Genomic DNA, 18,751 nt, shown 5'->3' on the forward strand with positions numbered 1-18,751 from the left:
GCTCAACAATTTATTACAAACACGCCAATATTGTACATAAGGGTGGTTATGACACAAGGGTGTGGTGACATGCTACTGACTCGAGATAACAGTGGTGGTGGATAACATGACTCCTAAACTGGCAGCTCATCGAGTGTCGAGGTGAGGCTCGATGAATTTATTTGGGGTAGCGGAAGCGGATATAATACAGTGACCAAATCCAGGATGGCACGAGACTGACTGGGACTCCTCTAGGCGTCGGACTCGCTATCAAACTCTTCATCCATGAGATCGCCTTCATCAACATCTGGCCAAATCAACAAGCCAGGTGAGTACTTTGAAAGTACTCGCAAGATTGGTTCTTTGTTTGAGGTCATCAAATTCTCTCTTCTTGATCTTCATAACACTTTTAGGAATGTGTGCCCCACGAAAACCTTCTTTGAAATCCTCCCAGGTTATTTCATTTTCGTTGGGGTGCATGTGTAGGAAATTTTCCCACCATGATGCAGCTGCTCCAGTGAGATAGTGCGGTGCATATAGTACTTTCTCACGGTCTGAACACTGTGCAATAATTAATTTTCTTTCCATGTCCCGAAGCCAGTCGTCGGCCTCAAGAGGTTTGTCTGTATGAGAAAATGTTGGGGGACGCGTCTTCTGTAGCTCAGACAACTTGGATTGCTACTGATACTGTCCACGGTGATTTCCCATATTGATGACTTGGTTCATCATTTCCTGATGTTGTTGCTGACTCTGTTCATAAAGGCGGCATACTTGGGTAAATGTTGTTTCACTGCCCTGTTGACTTGACTGCCCCTGTGTGAAATTGTTGTTTGGTGGTGTGCCATAATTTTCCTCTGGCGGATCTGGCATGGAGCGCGTCCAAGGACGAGACATCTTTCACTCTGGGGATACATTTTGTAAAACTCATAAGAAAAGAAAAAGAGTCGCAACAGTCAATAAATTCACGAATACGGGAAATTTTAAAAGCTCCAGGATTTTTCAAGAAAATAAACGATTTGCGCACGAAGAAGGACTATTACATATCTTACACGCAAGCAGTAATTATACAATACATCACTCAGGATATGCGTACATATTCCTGACATGTTATTTAGGCTAGTGCACTTCTCCCAGTCCCTACATGATGCGCAAACAAGCTACTTCTCACAACCTATGTACATATAAACATATAGCACAAGTCGGTACATCGCATGGCGGCTAAGCGTACTCAGTCGGAGATGGTGAGGATCTCCCTTGGCCTGCCGAGGGTCAGGCACAGTGAGGCTGGGGACTCAACTTCCTCCTCGCTAATAGGCTCCAGACGTGAAGCGCTGCGCTGAGCTGATGGAGCGGGCGCCATAGGTGGAGTAACACGGATAGGAGTGGGCGCAATAGGTGGTGCAGAACAAACTGGAGTGGGTGCAATGACTTGGTTGAACTCCTCGGTGGTAGGCAGGCGACGAGCAGTGGCGAGAATGGTAGGTGAATGAGATGCCGAGGACGAGATGAAAGTCAGCGGTGGTGCGGTGTGCAGGAGCTCCCTCCTGTTGGCTGCACAGCCATGGACTGAGTCCATGCGGGCAGCTACAAGGTCGTCCACCAGGTTGTCGAAGGCTCCCTCCAGAGCTCGGAGGTACTCGACAAGCATCTCAATAGCCTCGTCTCGCTCTCCTCTGGGGCAAGCGAATGAGTAGTGACAGGTGTATGGCACGTGGCATGGAAGGTAGCGGTAGCGACGAGTCTTCATTGAAGGAAGAACATCCCGGAGACGAGCTATCGCCTCATGGGCAGCCATCTGCATAGCATGCCTCTCCGTAGGCATGGCTCTCCCCAAGAACCGGAAGCGGCGTAACTCAACACGCCCTCCCTTGAATTGCACCGCGGCCTGGTGCATGGTCAGACTGTCATTGATCTTGTGTGGGTAGAGTGTGAAGATTGGGCGCACTGATGGCCCCATCGCGACCTGGACGATGAAGGAGAGGAGCTTGACGAACCCCTCAAGCATGTTGGCGAACACCTGTGACTCACAGTCGTTGCCAGCCATCTACAAAAGTAGGCAAAAATTTTGAATGGTCAGATCATAAATTTATGTTGACTGTCAGAAAATGACTATATTTGTAAAAATATGAAAAAAAACTCTACTATGCTAATAACCGATTAGCGATCGCACCTAGTGGCTTCCTACAGTCAGCCTGGCTCTGATACCAAGTTTGTCACGACCAGTTTTTCAATAAAATACTTATTGAGAAATCGATCTTTTGATTCCAGTATAGGAAGAGTTATCCTTACTGGTAGACAAATACTTGAATACAGAAGGCCAGTAGCATCAAATATATTACAGGGTTGAGCTGAGGTTGCTCAACAATTTATTACAAACACACCAATATTGTACATAAGGGCGGTTATGACACAAGGGTGTGGTGACATGCTACTGACTCGAGATAACAGTGGTGGTGGATAACATGACTCCTAAACTGGCAGCTCATCGAGTGTCGAGGTGAGGCTTGATGAATTTATTTGGGGTAGCGGAAGCGGATATAATACAGTGACCAAATCCAGGATGGCACGAGACTGACTGGGACTCCTCTAGGCGTCGGACTCGCTATCGAACTCTTCATCCATGAGATCGCCTTCATCAACATCTGGCCAAATCAACAAGCCAGGTGAGTACTTTGAAAGTACTCGCAAGACAGTTTGGACATAAGATATAAAAAATGTATGCATGAATGCGTCATGAGCAAAATAACAATGCACATTCAATAATAAACATTGCACAACACGGTATGCAAAAAGGAAATCGGGCGGTAGTCCTCCCAAAAATTCAACAAACAACTGAAGACTGATCGGGTGTCTGGAGTGACGCCTCGAAAGGTAAACAAATAAATAATTATGCCGCAGTCGGGCATCTAAGCGACACCACATAAAGGGCCTATATGGAAAGTAAATGACAAGCGTGCCACAGTCGGACGTCTAAGCGACATCGCAGAAAGGGCGTATATCAAAAGTAAATAACAAGTGTGCCACAGTCGGACGTTTGAGCGACATCGCAGAAAGGGCTTATATCAAAAGTAAATAACAAGTGTGCCACAAGTGTACCGCCCTCCTCCTCCGTCCTCCTTGGACTCGCCGCCGGCCGGCCCCTCCTCGCTCCGCCCTTCCTCCTCCGTCCTACTCTCTCTTCCCTCCTCCAGTCGCCCCTCCTTCTCCCTCCTCCCTCCTCCATCCACAACCCCTCCTCCCTACTACATTTTGATTTAGTAGGCTAGGTCATATGCAACATTTTGATTTAGTTCATATGATTTATTTGATTTAGTAGGCTAGTTGATTTAGGACATTTTGATTCTGTTGATTTAGTAGGCAAGTTGATCTAGTAGGCTAGTTGATTTATATAACATTTTGATTTATTTGATTTAATACACAAGTTGGTTTAATAGGCTAGTTGATTTAGTTGATTTATAAAACATTTTGATTTAGTTGATTTAGTATGCTAGTTTATAGCTCTGAAGATTTGGCACCACCTAGCTGTGAAAATATAAGTGAAGAAGAACCAAAAAAATCACATGCTACTGTTTTTCTTTCGTGTGAAGTGGATCGTTAATCCTTTGCTCATATTGCTTTAGGAAAATGGCGCCACCACCACCATGTCGATTGTGCAAGTCAAGGTGCGCCAGCAGCCTTGCAACTGGCAAGCTGTTCGGCATCTACTTCCAGCCGAGTTTTCGTCATGCGGCGGTAAGAAATTATATGAAATGTAACAACTATTTTGTTTTTAGTGTTGGCATTACTGCATTGTGTCATTTTGCTTTTTCACACAGATCGTCCCATGCAATGTGAGGTTGAAATTCAACAAGCTGACAGGAGACACTGTGACATTTGAGGCTCCTGGGGGGCGTACACTATGGAGGTCGAGAAAGGACGCAATGTTTCACAAATTGGAGGAGATGGATGGGCCCGTTTCCTCGCCCACATGCGTCTTACTAGTGGTGAGTTGATCAGCTTCTCCTTCAGAGCAGAAAGACCCAAGCTGGCTGTCATTTATATCAACCTGGTGGAAGATGATAAAGATGACAAAGATGATGAAGATGACGAAGATGATGAAGATAATGAGGACCCACTCGATGAAGATGATGAGGACCCACTTCATGAAGCCATCATAGCTCAAAGAATGAGGCCAAGCGAGGAGGAGGTGTGCAACCTATGGGACATAATGCTGCCACGTGCTGACTTTGTCGGGGTGCCATTCGTGACCCGCCTGACAAGTACCATGGTCGATCGACATGATATGGCATGTTATACTTACAAATGCAAATTATCCGATGATATGCTTAGTGTAGAGTCCAATGATATGTTGTGTGGAATCTAGTCGATGATATGCTTATTAGTGTAGAATCTAATGAACTATTAATAGTGTAGATAATCCATATATACTTATTTGCAAGAGTATGTGCGAGGCTATTTATTAATTGATATGTTTTTTCTTTTTCAGAAATTGGCAAAGAGCCTATCTGTGAGTTATGGTATCGAGCCTGATGAAGAAGGCTCAGCTGGACTACGCCTTACCGCAAGGGGCTCTGTCATAATCTGTAATTACCGCGTGGACACGGACGGTCACACACACTTAAACTCGGTTGGGTGAAAGAGATTCCTCGATGGCAAGAATCTTTATGTTGGACAGGCCATCCTAATTACTATCAGGAACACCAACCGCCCAGGCTTGAGGATGATGATCGTCTTTGATATCATCTAGAACTACATATGTGTGTGTGGCTATATCATCTAGAACTACATATGATGACGTCGTCGATATCATCTAGAACTACATTTGATGATCGTCGTCGATATCATCTAGAACTATATATGATGATCATGGTCGATATCACCAAGTATTGCTTGAGGATGCATGTTGACTATATATGAAATTGTTATCTAGTACTCCCTTCGTTCCAAATTACTCGTCGTGGTTTGAACCACGACGAGTAATTTGGAATAGAGAGAGTACTACCTAGTACCTATAATGCTTTATGAAATTGATATCTAGTAGTACCTAGTATCTGGACGAAACCACCGAAACGGGGTAGGAACCTGGGGAAAATGATGAAAGATATAACAGTAGCGAGGGGCTAGGAAACTGCTACAGCTAACTAATAGTACCGCGTTCCATAAAAGCGCTGCTGATATAGTCAGCAGTAGTAGCGCGGGTACGAACCGCGCTACTACTAAGAGTTAGCTGTAGCGCCTTACTAGTAGCGCCGCATCCCACGCTGCTGCTAGCGTCAAAACCCGCGCTACTACTAGGGTTTTCCCTAGTAGTGACTACCACCACTAAGAGATGCAGCTACATATGACGAACCATGCGCTCCAAGGCAGCGCCTTCAGGAAGGGTACGACACCGGAGCGCCGCCACCGCCCGATCCAAGGATCAGAGTTTCCCCTAGAGTCACATGACGGGCAATGAGAGCCGCGATGACGCCTTCAAGAAGGGAACGATCTTCGCCGCCGCCGGTCTGTCCGAAGATAGAACATGTTTTCACCTCGGCCAACACTCACCGCCACCGAACGCCACACCCCGGCAACCACGCCGCCCACATGGCCATGGCCACCGGGCAGCACCAAGCCATGGCCTCTGCCCGAGAGCACTGCGCAACCACCACCAGGGCCGCCGCCCGGGCATCCAAGACCTTGACACCACCTCTCCCGAGACCTGCCGCTATTCCAACCAAAGAGACGAGCAGAAAGGTCCCACCTTTCGCACCCCTGGGCGACCCCCAGCGCCGAGACCCAATAGGCCGGCCACCTGGCCTCCATCGACCCGTCCTGCAGCACCGGGCGCGAGGTGAGCTCGGTCCCGCAACACCGTGCACGAGATGAGGTCAATCTTGCTGCACCGTGTGCGAGACGAGCTTAGTCCTGCGGCACTATGCGCGAGACGAGCTCAGACCTGCGCACCGGGCACGAGACAAGCGATGGACCGCAGTTGGGAGAAGGCCAGCCCTTCACCGAATGTAGCGCCCCGGGCGACGAGGAGGAGGGGTCAAAGGCCGATACAAGCCGCATACGGATGAACTAACGCCAGGACGTGGCAGCCATCGCCAAAGCCGACTTGCCAAGCCACCGTGGAGCCATCCACAGCCGGAGCAGCGACCACCCCGACCACTGCCCAACCCGTGCCGCCCGGCGAGCCCCACGCGTCGGAGCTGCCGGCCACACTCCTCCCAGGGCACCACCGCCACCACGCTGCTGCCTCCCCGAAGATGAAGGAGGCAGCCGACTGTAGACCAAAGCCAGCGCAGCCCGCGCCATCCAACAGGGAGCTCGAAATCCCCCGGCTCGACACGCATCCACCATCACACGCTGCCGGCCGCCACAACCTCCCGCTGCCCCGCACGAGACGCCGCCGACCGGCAGCACATGGGAGCTCAGGCGAGCTCCCCCCCTGCGTTGCCAGCCAGATCCCGGCGGATCTGGCCCGACGCCCACCAACGCACCGCCACCCGAGCAGGACCACCCAGCAGCCGCCGCACCACCACCGGAGCACAAACCGACACCGCGCCGCCATCAGATGGCCGTACCGCTGCCCTACGCCACCGGCACCGTGCCGCTGGGCCCTGCCGAAGCCCAGCGCCGCCACTTGCGAGCTCCGCCCCGCGACGAACCCCGAAGCAGAGGAGGAAGGAGATGCCCCGCCGACGCCACGCCGACCGGGCTTTGCCCGTCAACGCCTGCCGGCGGCGGCGGGGGAGGGAGGGGGGAGGGGAACGGGAGGAGTGGCGGCTAGCCCCCCCCCCCCACCCCAGTCGGTCCTATTTTTCTCTAATATATCAATATGAAAAATGTTTCTCTCAAAAGGAAGAGTGGTGCTTATCTTACTTTTTGTTTGACCGTTTTCCTTTTCTTTGATTCGGCGGCCAGGGCAAACTCTCCCCTCTCGTCGACTACGAGGCTCCTAAGATGACTTCGTAAAATCTCAAGATGACATATCGGCTCAGTCTCTCAGAGATGCTTGTAGGGGTAAGGTGTCCATGTGTGCGTTCATAGGATGAGTGTATGCGCTTATAAATTAGCATTGCTTCTGTACTTTGTTTAAAGAGAAAAAAAACTTTGTATGACCTGTTTGCAAATAGTACTAGCAACGCTCCTAGTGGGTTTGGACATGACATAAACATTTCCGTACGATGACCGCCTACAAATAAATAAAATAAAGTTGTCGGTTTTCCTCCTTGTATACGCAAATTGCTATTAAAACGATGTAAGTTCATTTTCCCCCCGACAAGAAGATGAAGGGCAGAGCCGCGCCTGGAGCTCGGTGACTGAGATGGGGACGCCGTCAAGCTATGGGTGTTTCTTGCTTTTTTTTACTGTCACTTGGATTAGATGGGGCGACCTTGCCAGTTGGCCTGCCAATCCGAAGGTGAGGCACGTATGCGAGGGATTGAAGGAGGAAGATGCTTGGGTTAGGTGGAGGAGGAAGAAAGGAGAGCCACAGTTTGATTTGACAAAATCGACTTGCATGAATTTGTTTTTCGGGCAACTTATGTAGTCGGCCCTATTTTTCTCCAATATATTAATATGAAAAATGTTTCTCTCGAAAGGAAGAGTGGTGCTTATCTTACTTTTTGTTTGACCGTTTTCCTTTTCTTTGATTCGGCGGGCAGGGCAAACTCTCCCCTCCAAGCTTCGCCGGCGAGCCTAAATACGCCTCTCCTACGCCTGCCATTCTAGCGGTCGGTGGCCCGGGAGGGGGGGGGGGGGAGGGGATCCCGGTACCTTCGATTCGACTAATAGTTAGTTTATTTTTATTCCTCACAGGTGAGGCTCTAGGGCGGATGATTGCATTTCTTTTTTGAGTTTGTCTTTTCGGCTTTGATCTTCCTCGAGTTCAAGCACCTGGACATAGTTGATGGAGCCCTGGTGTAGATTCTACAGTTTTCTTGGGGCGGCGAGGTTAGGTCTGCTCGTCGTGCGTGTACGATGATGAGATTTAGTGTCAGTTGCTTCAGTTCTATTTAAGGGTTTAACGTTGACAACTGCAACTTCAGGACATTGGTCCTTAGGGGCACATGCGTAAGGACTTCCTGCCTGTCATCGGCAAGGTCCAGCCGGTTCCGACGGGGAATCGACGACAAGGACACGTCGGCGGCTCGGTGGTCTAGAGACATCGATGTATTTTTTTATTATGTTCGATATACTTTATACTCCTATAAACTTTTATAATAGATCTGAATGTTTTGAAAAGAAAGAGAGTGAAAGTTGTTTGAATATTCCCAACTTACTCTAAAACAGGCGCTCTACCTCGCAGTTGTTAACCCAACCCCTCCACGCAGGAGCTGACAAAAGAGCAATCGCTCCATTTGCTCCGTCCACAGTCCAGACTCCACCCAGAGCATGAACCCGCGCTACAAAACCCTCCCCAAATCCTACAAAGCCCGAAGCTTCCTCCGCAGATCCAACCAAACCCTCGTCAAATCCTTTGCCTCCTCGGCCCCAGCCGCGTCGAGCGCACTGCCCCACACCGACGCGCTCGCGGAGCTCGTGCAGGCCACCCGTTCGGCGAAATGCCTCCGCAGGCTCCACGCGCTGCTGGCCGTCTCGGGCACGATCAACCGGGACACCTCCGCCGTCACGGCCGCCGTCGAGGGGTACCTCTCCCTCGGCATGCCGGGCGCCGCGGCCTCGGTGTTCGCCGGATCCCACCGCCGCCGCCCCACGGTGTACTCGCTCAACCTCGCCGTCCGCTGCTTCTCGGCCCACGGGTTCCACCGGGAGCTACTCGAGATGTACAGGAGGGCGTGCGTCTTCGGCGGCTCTGACAACTTCACGTTCCCGCCGGTCATCAAGGCGTGCACGGCCGTGGGCTGCCTTCGCCTCGGGAGGGAGGCGCACGGCAGGGTCCTGCGGGATGGGCACGGGGCCAATGTCGGCGTGCAGACCGCACTGCTTGACATGTACGCCAAGGCTGGCTGGGTTGGCGCGTCCAGGAAGGTCTTTGACTGCATGGCGCAGAGGGACTTGATTTCCTGGAACGCGCTGATCTCAGGGTATTCTCTGAATGGGTGCTTCAGAGAAGCTGTCGAGGCTATGAGGGAGATGCAGGAGGACGGCATGAGGCCGAACGCTAGCACTTTTGTTGCCGCTATCGGTGTGTGCAGTGCCGTTGCAGATTCGGATGCCGGTGATTCGCTGCATGCGTTTGCACTGAAATGTGGGGTGCTTGGTGATGAGTCCCTTGCGCCTGCATTCATCTCAATGTACGCCGCATTCAATGATCTTTCTTCGTCGCGGTTGCTCTTTGATCTGCAACCTGTGAAGGATTCGGTGTCTTACAATTCCATGATCTCAGCGTACATGCAGCAGGACAAATGGAAGGAATCATTTGAGGTCTTCAGGTTGATGCGTTGCGCAGGACTAGGGCCTAATCTGGTAACAGTGGTATCTGTCCTTCCAACCTGCAGTGACTTTTTTGGTGTATGCGTCGGCGAATCTGTGCATGGCATGGTTATCAAGTTTGGCCTAGCAGAGCAGATTTCTGTTGTCAGCGCTCTTGTTTCCATGTATTCTAAACTTGGGGAGTTGGATTCAGCTGTGCAGCTTTTCTGTAGTTGTACCGGAAAGAACCATCTTCTGTGGAACTCCATAATTTCTGGGTACATTTTGAACAACGAATGGCACACTGCTCTTGATACATTCCGCAGGATGCAAACCGAAGGTGTTGCAGCCGATGCAACAACTGTTATTAAGGTCATCTCCGGGTGCAGGCACATAAAAGATTTACGTTTGGCAAAGTCCATCCATGGATATGCTGTGAGAAACAGTTTTGAGTTGAACCAAAGCGTGATGAATGCACTCCTGGCTATGTACGGTGACTGTGGAGAACTCTCAAATTCATACAAGTTATTTCAGAAAATGGAAGTACCTATGTTGATATCTTGGAACACGATAATATCTGGCTATGCTGAAGCTGGAGATGCAGAGGCTTGTGTAAGACTCTTCCGCCAGATGCGCCAAGCAGACTTGCAGTTTGATGTAGTAACCCTGATTGGCCTTACCAGCAGTATTTCGGTGGCTGAGGATGCCACAATTGGAGAATCACTTCATTCTTTGGCAGTTAAAAGTGGATGCAGTACAGATGTTTCTCTTACACACACCCTCATTACCATGTACAGCAGCTGTGGTTCTGTTCAGGCATGCCAGCGACTCTTTGACAGCTTGTCTTCTGTGAACACAGTCTCTTACAATGTTCTGATGACTGGATACCGTAAAAACAACCTATCTGAAGAGATCTTACCTCTGTTTTATGAAATGGTAAAGAATGAGAAGGAGCCAAATCATATTACATTACTGAATGTATTGCCTGTTTGTCAGAGTCAGTTGCAAGGAAAGTCTGTCCACTGCTATGCAGTTCGAAATTTCTTCAGGCTAGAAACCCCTATGCTCACATCAGCCATTTGTATGTACAGTAGGTTCAACAATTTTGATTACAGCTGCAAACTCTTCAATTCGGTTGGTGAAAAAAACATCATAGTATGGAATTGCATCTTATCTGCCTGTGTTCAGTGCAAGCTGGCTGATATTGCATTTGATTTCTTCAGGCAGATGTGCTTCCTTAATGTGAATCCTGATGCAGTAACCATGTTGGCACTCATCTCAGCATGTTCGCAGATTGGAAAAGCAGATTTGGCAGAATGTGTTACAGCTCTCTTACTAAAGAATGGCTTTGGTGGAAGCCTTTTTGTTGTCAATGCTCTCATTGACATGCATTCAAGGTGTGGAAGCATTTCATTTGCAAGAGAGCTCTTTGATAGCTCAGGGGCAAAAGATTCTGTTACTTGGAGTGCAATGATCAACTCATATGGTTTACATGGGGATGGCAAGTCTGCCCTTGACCTTTTCTCCATGATGATAGCCTCAGGAGTGGAGCCAGATGACGTAACTTTTGTTAGTATCTTGTCAGCTTGCAGTCATAGTGGCCTTGTAGAGCAAGCAAGATCCTTGTTTAAATCACTACAGATAGACTACGGCATCACACCGAGGATGGAGCATTATGCATGCATGGTGGATCTGCTAGGTCGAACTGGCCACTTGGATGAAGCCTATGATGTTGTCGGGTCAATGCCATTCAGACCATCAGAAAGTTTGCTTGAGTCATTGCTTGGAGCCTGTAGATTCCATGGAAATTCCAAAATTGGTGAGGCTGTGGGGAAATTGCTCATTGACTCTGACCACAGTAATCCACGGTCTTATGTCATGCTTTCTAACATCTATGCTTCAGTTGGTAAATGGAATGACTATGAGTGGCTGCGGTTAGATATGGAAGGAAAAGGGTTGAGGAAAGATGTGGGAATCAGTTTGATTGAGTAGCCCTGATCCTACAACAAGCTCCATTAGCTAGAGAACTTTTTTTTTGTCAAACACAAGGCATTAAAATTGTGGGGAATGTGTTGAAACCCTGCTCAAGCCTAAGTTGATGTTTGTTTACTGACAGCTGGTAGAGCATTTGTTTAACACAAGAAAACATGCAAAATCATTCTTCTGCGAGATTGATAGTTGTTAGAGCATTTTTTTAACGCAAGAAAATAGTCTAAATCATTCATCCATGGATTAATTCTTGGAGTAGCTAGTTTTTACACAAAGTTTGAAATATCTCCATCTCAGTGCAACCAGGATTGTTTGCTTTTAAAATGCTAAATGCATTGTTATCCTTGATGGAAGATTGTGGTCATTTAAATGGTATGCGCTCCACAGCTGTTGCATTGCTGTTATGGTGATATCTTAAAGAATTGCTTCGTCTGATTTGGAGAAGATTGTGGACAAGCTAGGTCAACAGAATCTCAATGAGATATCCATTCTATCAAATTCGAGTATCAGGTACATACATGAACACAACAAGATCTCCTGACAATTGGGCAGCCAGTTATAGATGTTATACTCTTGACACCTCGTAATGTTGGTATAAGGGTACGTGGCTTTGCCATTTTCTTGTTACGCTGACAGTTATATATCGTCTTAGCAGTTGTTTTTGTGGTGCAGATGCCCATTGGGAAGACTTCAGTTCTGCCAAACAGGCAACACAAATATTTCTTCCTGCAAAGGTGTCTCGCTTTAATTATGAAAGAGGCTACACGCGAAACATTTTGTAGCACTTGTCTATTAAGAAAGGGCTAATGTTTCTCAAATCAATTATAGTATCCATTTTTTCTTCAGAAAAGAAAGAAAGAACGTTCAGGGTGGGCTTCCAGACAATCCTCCACATTTATACCACTGTAAAGATTGTTTGTATCCCATCCCAGCAATGCTCGACTTACTGCTTTCACATATGGTTACTTCCATGTTATCATTGATTAGGTACACACACAGTAAATTGTTATGGTAGAAATGAAGACACAATGATTGACATCATCTGTTCCGTTAGAAAAGTACGGCATACATGTAGGTAATTGTTTTCATATTTGCTTCCTGCTTTATTTACTCTAAAGAATAAAAACAGATCCAACCAGTTTCTTAAAAAATGCTATGTTACAAAGAAGACCGCGTGCTTTCTTTTGCTTTACTTTTTTTGTTTTGTTTTTACTTTTAACCAATCTGCGCACTGAATGACATATGAAGAATGATTCAACCAATGAAATGCCAACTAAACTAAAGAAAGAGGAACTTGAAGCACTAAGCTTTTCTATTATTTCCAACTATCATGACGTTCTAAATGAATATTTCCAATACAGTTGTTCCTGCTTCCTGCTTCATGCTGGCACACAATTTCCTTAACCATCCAGCTTGTGCCAGTACTTTGATAAAAGTAAAATAGTGTACAAAAACTACAGGAAGAAATCAAACCAAATATTGCATTAGGGGAATAATTCCAAGTCTTCCCCACATATGAATATTTTTAAATTGATCCTATTCTCTACTCCCAGGTGGCTCTCCACTGTCCCAATTCTTTCAACCCTTCCTCCAGTGTTGTCTCCCCAATACCTGCAAAAACTGCCCAAACCTTTTCCCCATCTCCAGTCTCCTCCCCTCGTTTTGAAGATCCTTCATCCTTCGATTACAAAAGATACAGGCACAAGGTCTCAACTCTTCAGTAAGTTTCAGCTTTTGCTTACTTTCTGATCACGCACATGGCTTTCAGATACTGTTATGTGTGGCTCAGTTGTAATCATGTTTTCCTTTCAACTTTTTTTCATTTCATGAGTTCTTGAGTTTTATTTTTGGATATTTCTAGGATGTTTGCTTAGCTTGAAGTTGGATTATTTTGTTTAACCATGCAATTTGCTTACATATGAAGACCTCAGTTCTTGACATAGATAAAGCAATATTGGTTTTACATGGATCGGAAATTAAACCAAAATTTAGAGGTGTCCTGCAACTTGTTTGCATGTCCAGATCGTACTTTTTTTTTATGTCCAAGAACATTTAGCCAAAATAGTTATGCTAGATGAACCTTTGCCGTGACAAATCATCAAGTCAATGTTTTGTGGCTTCTCAGATAGTTATGGTTGAAAAAAAGTACTACTTGGTTTGCTCTTATACCATGGATTTATCATCTATAAAGTCTTATCAAGTTCAAACCTTTCCTGAATGTTCTTGGATGAGAACATCATATATGAAGACCTTCATTGAAAAATCTGCATCTCAGGACTTCCCTTTGCTGAGTTTATTGTAGTTGTGTGTGTGTGTTTCAATGGTTTACTTTATTTGGCAATTAAACTGGTACTCATACTTAGGTTTTTTCTGTTCCAGTTTAATTCTCATCTTCAATGTTTTCTTCCACAGTTAATATAAAATTAAACAGTGACCGGAAGAATGGTAGAGGAGAATCTTGAAGTGGATGACTCGTCTTTGTCTTCACCAAAATCTGTGCAAAATTCATTAGAGCCTCAGCCAACTGAAGGCACTAATGAAGATGACAACAATAACCTTGAGAAAACAGCATGTGCCAATTTGGAGACACCAATGCACCAAGAACTTCCTGCAAGCTTGATATTGAGTGACGAAGAAAGCAATCTGCAGGAGATTTCGGTTGAACAAAAGGCTCCCGTTGGTGATTCCATAATTGGTTCATCAGAAGTGGACCACAGTGGGTTGCCATCAATCAAAGAAGATTCTCACAGTTTTCCATGTGCCTCTAACGAAGTTGATGAATCGAAGGATGCCATCAGTGACTTGATGACAGTTCATACTTCAGAAGAAAACACACATGCAACGCCACAGACTTCAGTTAGCTCAAGAGACGAGGTCCAATGTGCACCTTTGCATAACGCACAAGATGGTGCTTCCTGTTCTGATTCTGAGAAGACTGTTTGTGAGGCGCCACCTGCTATCTTACAAAAGGTGAAAGAAGATAAACCACGGTTCATGCATAGATTGCCTGATCGCCAAATGAGCCTACGAGACACTAGACAGAAAATGCCTGCACCTGTGAGGAGATTGAACAGTGGGAATTATTCGAGGACCAGTAATTTTTTTGTCGATACAACGAAGCCCATTGAATCAGTGAAGGTGGCTGCCTCAAGATTTGGTGGTAGCATCAACTGGAAAACACGCAAAACAGAACCAGTGCAGGTAACTCACAGCATACCTTCTCTTGTTTGTTACATTAAGTCTCTCAGCTACAACTTAATAAATTATCTTTCATTTGCATCAGCTACAACTTAATAATTCTCTCAGCTACAAGTTAATAAATTATCTTTCATTTGCATCAGCTACAACTTAATAATTCTCTCAGCTACAAGTTAATAAATTATCTTTCATTTGCATCAGCTACAACTTAATAATTCTCTCAGCTACAACTTAATAAATTATCTTACATTAATTCTCTCAGCCACAACTTAATTCTATCTTTTGTAGTTTTATTGAGACTTGCTTGAGCACTTACAGACATATTTCTTTTTTACTTTCTCTATGTATGATTAACAATGTTGGTATATCAGGTGGGTGACCATGTCAAACTCGAGGTCGGTCTGCTGAAGAATGAAATTTCAGATTGCAAACAGCAAGCAGAAGCTGCAGGGGCTGCAAAGCTGTCTGTATTCAATGAGATTGAGAGAACAAATAAGCTTATTGAAAACCTGAAACATGACCTGGAGAGGGCAGAACATGAAGAGGCACATGCCAAGGAGGATTTGGATTTCTTTCAATTTATTGTACCAGAGATGGAGGAAGGAGGAGCTAGCAATGATAGTGTTGCAGGCGAGGAGATTTTGAAAAATATCCATGAACGGCACAAAGTACTGGTGTCCAAACTGAAGTTGGTCAAAGATGAGTTAAAAGGGGTTCAGGAGGATTATGATTCTTTATTGATTGAACAGGACATTTCCATTGAAAAGTCTCAGGTAGCCATCATAGTATCCAAAGAGTCTGAGAAGCAAGCAGAGGATCTCACTGTAGAGTTGAACAAACTGAAGGAAGTGTTGGATTTGGCTCGTGCCACGTGCCGTGATGCTGAAGAACACAAGGCGTGTGCCTCCTTAGCTCGAGATGAGGACCGTCTTAAATGGGAGAAAGATCTAGGGCAAGCAGAAGAGGAGCTGAGTCAACTCAACAAGAAGCTTTCCTCTGTTGAAGATCTGAAATCTGAGCTGGAAACATCATCCAGCTTGCTGGTGAAGCGCAACGAAGAGCTAAATGCATATGTAGAGGCAAAGCTAATTAAAGAAGCACAAGAACAAGGAAACAGAACTGATGAGACCATGCAAGAAGAAACCATTCTTCTATCAAGAAATGAACTGGAGGAGCAGAAGAAGAGCATTGATAAGGCGAGAGATGAAGTCTGTGCCCTGACAGTTACTGCTGCATCACTTCAGTCAGAGTTAAGCAAAGAGAAAGAAGCACTTGCCACCATGCAGCAGCTGGAAGCAATGGCATCGATCACCATTACTTCTCTCAAGGCGGAGATTAAGCTGGCACAACAGGAACTGGAAACAGTTCATGCCAAGGAGAAGAAAACCTGCGACAGAATGGGCGAGTTGCCTGGGCTTCTGCAAGTTGCAGCCCAAGAAGCTGATGAGGCAAAGTCTCTTGCTATGAAGGCACAGGAGATGCTAAGAACGAGCAAGGGGGAAATGGAGCAAGCGAAGGCTGATCTGAGTGCTATGGAATTCAGGCTCCAGGCAGTCCTGAAGGAGACGGAAGCAGCGAAAGAGTCTGAGAGGCTGTCGCTTGATGCTCTCAGAGCTCTGGAGGAGAGCGAGCTTGCAGCAAGCAATACAGAACAAGGCTCTCCTGGAATGATCACACTCGACTTAAATGAGCACGCGTCTCTCATCGAGAAGTCCCATCAGGCAGAAGAGCTTGTGCACGAGAAGATATCTTTTGCAGTTGCACAGGTTGAGATGGCCAAGGACTCCGAGTCTCTTGTCTTGGCAAAGCTCAGCGAAGTTTACAAGGTTCTGGAAGAACGAAAGCAAGCACTGCTTGCTGCCCAAAAGCAGGCCGATGGTGCCACGGAAGGCAAGCTGGCCATGGAGCAAGAGCTGAGGACATGGAGGGAGGAGCATGGGGAGCGTCGTAAGGCTACCGCTGAGGCTTTGAAATCTGGAACTAAACATTCAAATCCGATGGTTATTGTCGTTGAGCGCGATCGGGACACCAAGGGCACATGCAAAGAAGACAGCTGTGCCTTGGTTCACCCACTGTCCTCGGATATGTCAGCCAGGAGCAGCCCTGCCGGCCCAGGTTCGCGCGAGAAGGTGAAGAAGGCTAAGAAGCCGCCGTTCCTCCGCCGTATGATGCTGTTCCTGTCCAGGAGGAGGCTCACAGCAGCGGCGTAACACGGTGTGCTCTCCTTCTGGCGGATGTGTTGAAACTATTTCCCCGCAAAAAGAAAAAGTAGAAGTGTTAGAACTGTCAGATTTGTGTTCATTCTGCGATAAGCCAAGTCCTTTTGCTTACTCAACTGCCGTGCTGCAGAACTCTCCGATCACGGGCTGTGAAGTCTTCATGGAAATTATATCTACGGAGAAAACGTGAACTTGTAAATTTGCAAAGGTGTAAAGAAAAAAAGCTTGTAAATTTGTAATGTTTTGAATACTACCGTGTGTTTGTGCCTGTAACTTTGACCGACTCCAGTGCTTGATGCACTGGATCTTGAGTTTGATACACTTTGGACGAATTTCGTGTGCTGGATAAGATGAGTGGGAGCTGCATGCATCCGGCTCTCGTTCTCGGATCTGATGCTGTTAACATTGTGTGTGCAGAGGGTTTCAGTGGGTCTTGCAAGGCGCTTTCCTCTGATTTCTTCTGGAGTGTGAACCTTGCTCAAACTGTTCAGAGGAGGGTTACTGTCCTGTGTACATCTGATTGCAAAAGGTTTCAGACTTTCAGTGGTTTTGCTTGCTGCAAGTATTCTTCTGAATTTTGGTCCCGGCGCCGGCGCTCAACACCTCAATATTCAGGCTGAGCGAGCTCGCTCGCCGGCGGCCGAGACGGATTGTCGGCGGCATGAACCGTGGACGTGTCCGTGGCGCGCCAACCAACATGCTCCCCACACACGACGCCGCCTGGCATATCATATTCCTTCCGTGGTAGCAGCTGCCATTGTCGGCGCTCTCCCTGCTCGTTGGTGCAGGCCACGTCCCTCAACTTGCCGCAAGAAGAAGCTGTCGCGCACGTCGCCGACTCGCCGGGCACGTTATTTTTTTTCCTTTTAAATTTCCATGCCATCGTGAGCGAGAATTGTGATAAACCATTTCTGTAGGCACACATTCCACCGTTTATTTAGTTAATATCCTCCGTAAACTGATGTAAGATCTTTCTTGAACTGCAAAATCGTCTTATATTAGCATACAGAGGTAGTATTTCCTCAAGAACTTTAGCCACGGGCAAAGAAGGCAAGCTAGTAAGAGCATCTCCAACAGCCGCGCTAAGCGCCGCACGCAAAAAACCTGTTTGGGGCGTGCGCTTCGGCTGGTTTAGCGCGGCCGCCAGCACTGGCTCCAGCAGCCGCGCTATAATGCAGCGCGCGCGCCGCTCCAGCAGAGCGCAAAAATACAGGATCATTGCAAGATCCTCCTCCTCTTCGATATCAAATTCTTCTTCGGAAGAATCATACGACGAACTCATCTACAATGTTCAATACTATACTATAAAAACTACAATTCAAAACATGCACCAAATTCATGAAGTTTGAGCAATACATACCTTGTAGGCGTTTTGTCGAACACCTTGCGGGCGCGGCGCGGCAGCGAGCGCTCGGGCGCTGTTCCTCGGACGACGGAGGCGCGCGAGCGCCGATGGGACTAGGAGGGAATGGGGCGGAAGCGCGGCGGCGCGGGGATAGGCCGGGGAAGCGCCTGAACGGTCGCCGGGGGGCGCGGGCGGGCGGCGGCGGCGCGGCCGGATGGGGGTGGAAGTGGGAGAGGAAGTGCGAGAGCGAGCGCTCGAGTGTGCCGCGCGCTGTAGCGGGCGCCCGAAATACACCGCGCGGGGCAGTGTTTCCGACAGCGCGCCCAACTCGTTATAGCGCGCACGTCGTTTTTGCGCGTCCGCTGGAGCGACCCGCCGCGTTGCGCGCGCACTAAAACCGACTAATTTACGGCGCGACGCTAGTTTAGTGCGGCTGTTGGAGATGCTCTAACCGCGAACCTTATTTGAGTCGCCATGCAGGGAGAAGAAGAGCACTGCTACAGGAACGACAAATTCACAGCCGAAATCTGGACGATGGATCAAATCACCCGTGGACATCGTCCAGATTTGGTCCACGAAGTGTCGTGTGCTGAGTACTTTCGGAAGAAGAATGAAAAGAAGTGACCATCATTTGTCGTGGCCACAAAAGGCTCGCGCG

The 18,751-nt window shown here is 47.4% G+C and overlaps 1 protein-coding gene across 3 annotated transcripts; it reads left to right on the plus strand.

Moving 5' to 3' along the window:
• The first annotated feature begins 11,581 nt into the window (after positions 1-11,581).
• On the plus strand, positions 11,582-17,080 carry LOC123093417 (protein WEAK CHLOROPLAST MOVEMENT UNDER BLUE LIGHT 1). 3 transcript variants are annotated; one of them, XM_044515384.1, is made up of 5 exons: positions 11,582-11,931; positions 12,004-12,200; positions 12,885-13,051; positions 13,744-14,532; positions 14,901-17,080. In XM_044515384.1, exons 4-5 carry the CDS (start codon positions 13,774-13,776, stop codon positions 16,737-16,739), a joined length of 2,598 nt encoding a protein of 865 aa, XP_044371319.1. In that variant the 5' UTR covers positions 11,582-11,931; positions 12,004-12,200; positions 12,885-13,051; positions 13,744-13,773; the 3' UTR covers positions 16,740-17,080. The 3 variants fall into 3 exon arrangements, with proteins under 3 accessions (XP_044371319.1, XP_044371318.1, XP_044371320.1); XM_044515383.1 differs by having other exon boundaries at positions 12,004-13,051; XM_044515385.1 differs by lacking the exon at positions 12,885-13,051.
• The last annotated feature ends 1,671 nt before the right edge of the window (positions 17,081-18,751 follow it).

Source organism: Triticum aestivum, chromosome 4B (assembly GCF_018294505.1).
Source record: "Triticum aestivum cultivar Chinese Spring chromosome 4B, IWGSC CS RefSeq v2.1, whole genome shotgun sequence".
In the NCBI taxonomy this organism is placed as follows: Eukaryota; Viridiplantae; Streptophyta; class Magnoliopsida; order Poales; family Poaceae; genus Triticum; species Triticum aestivum.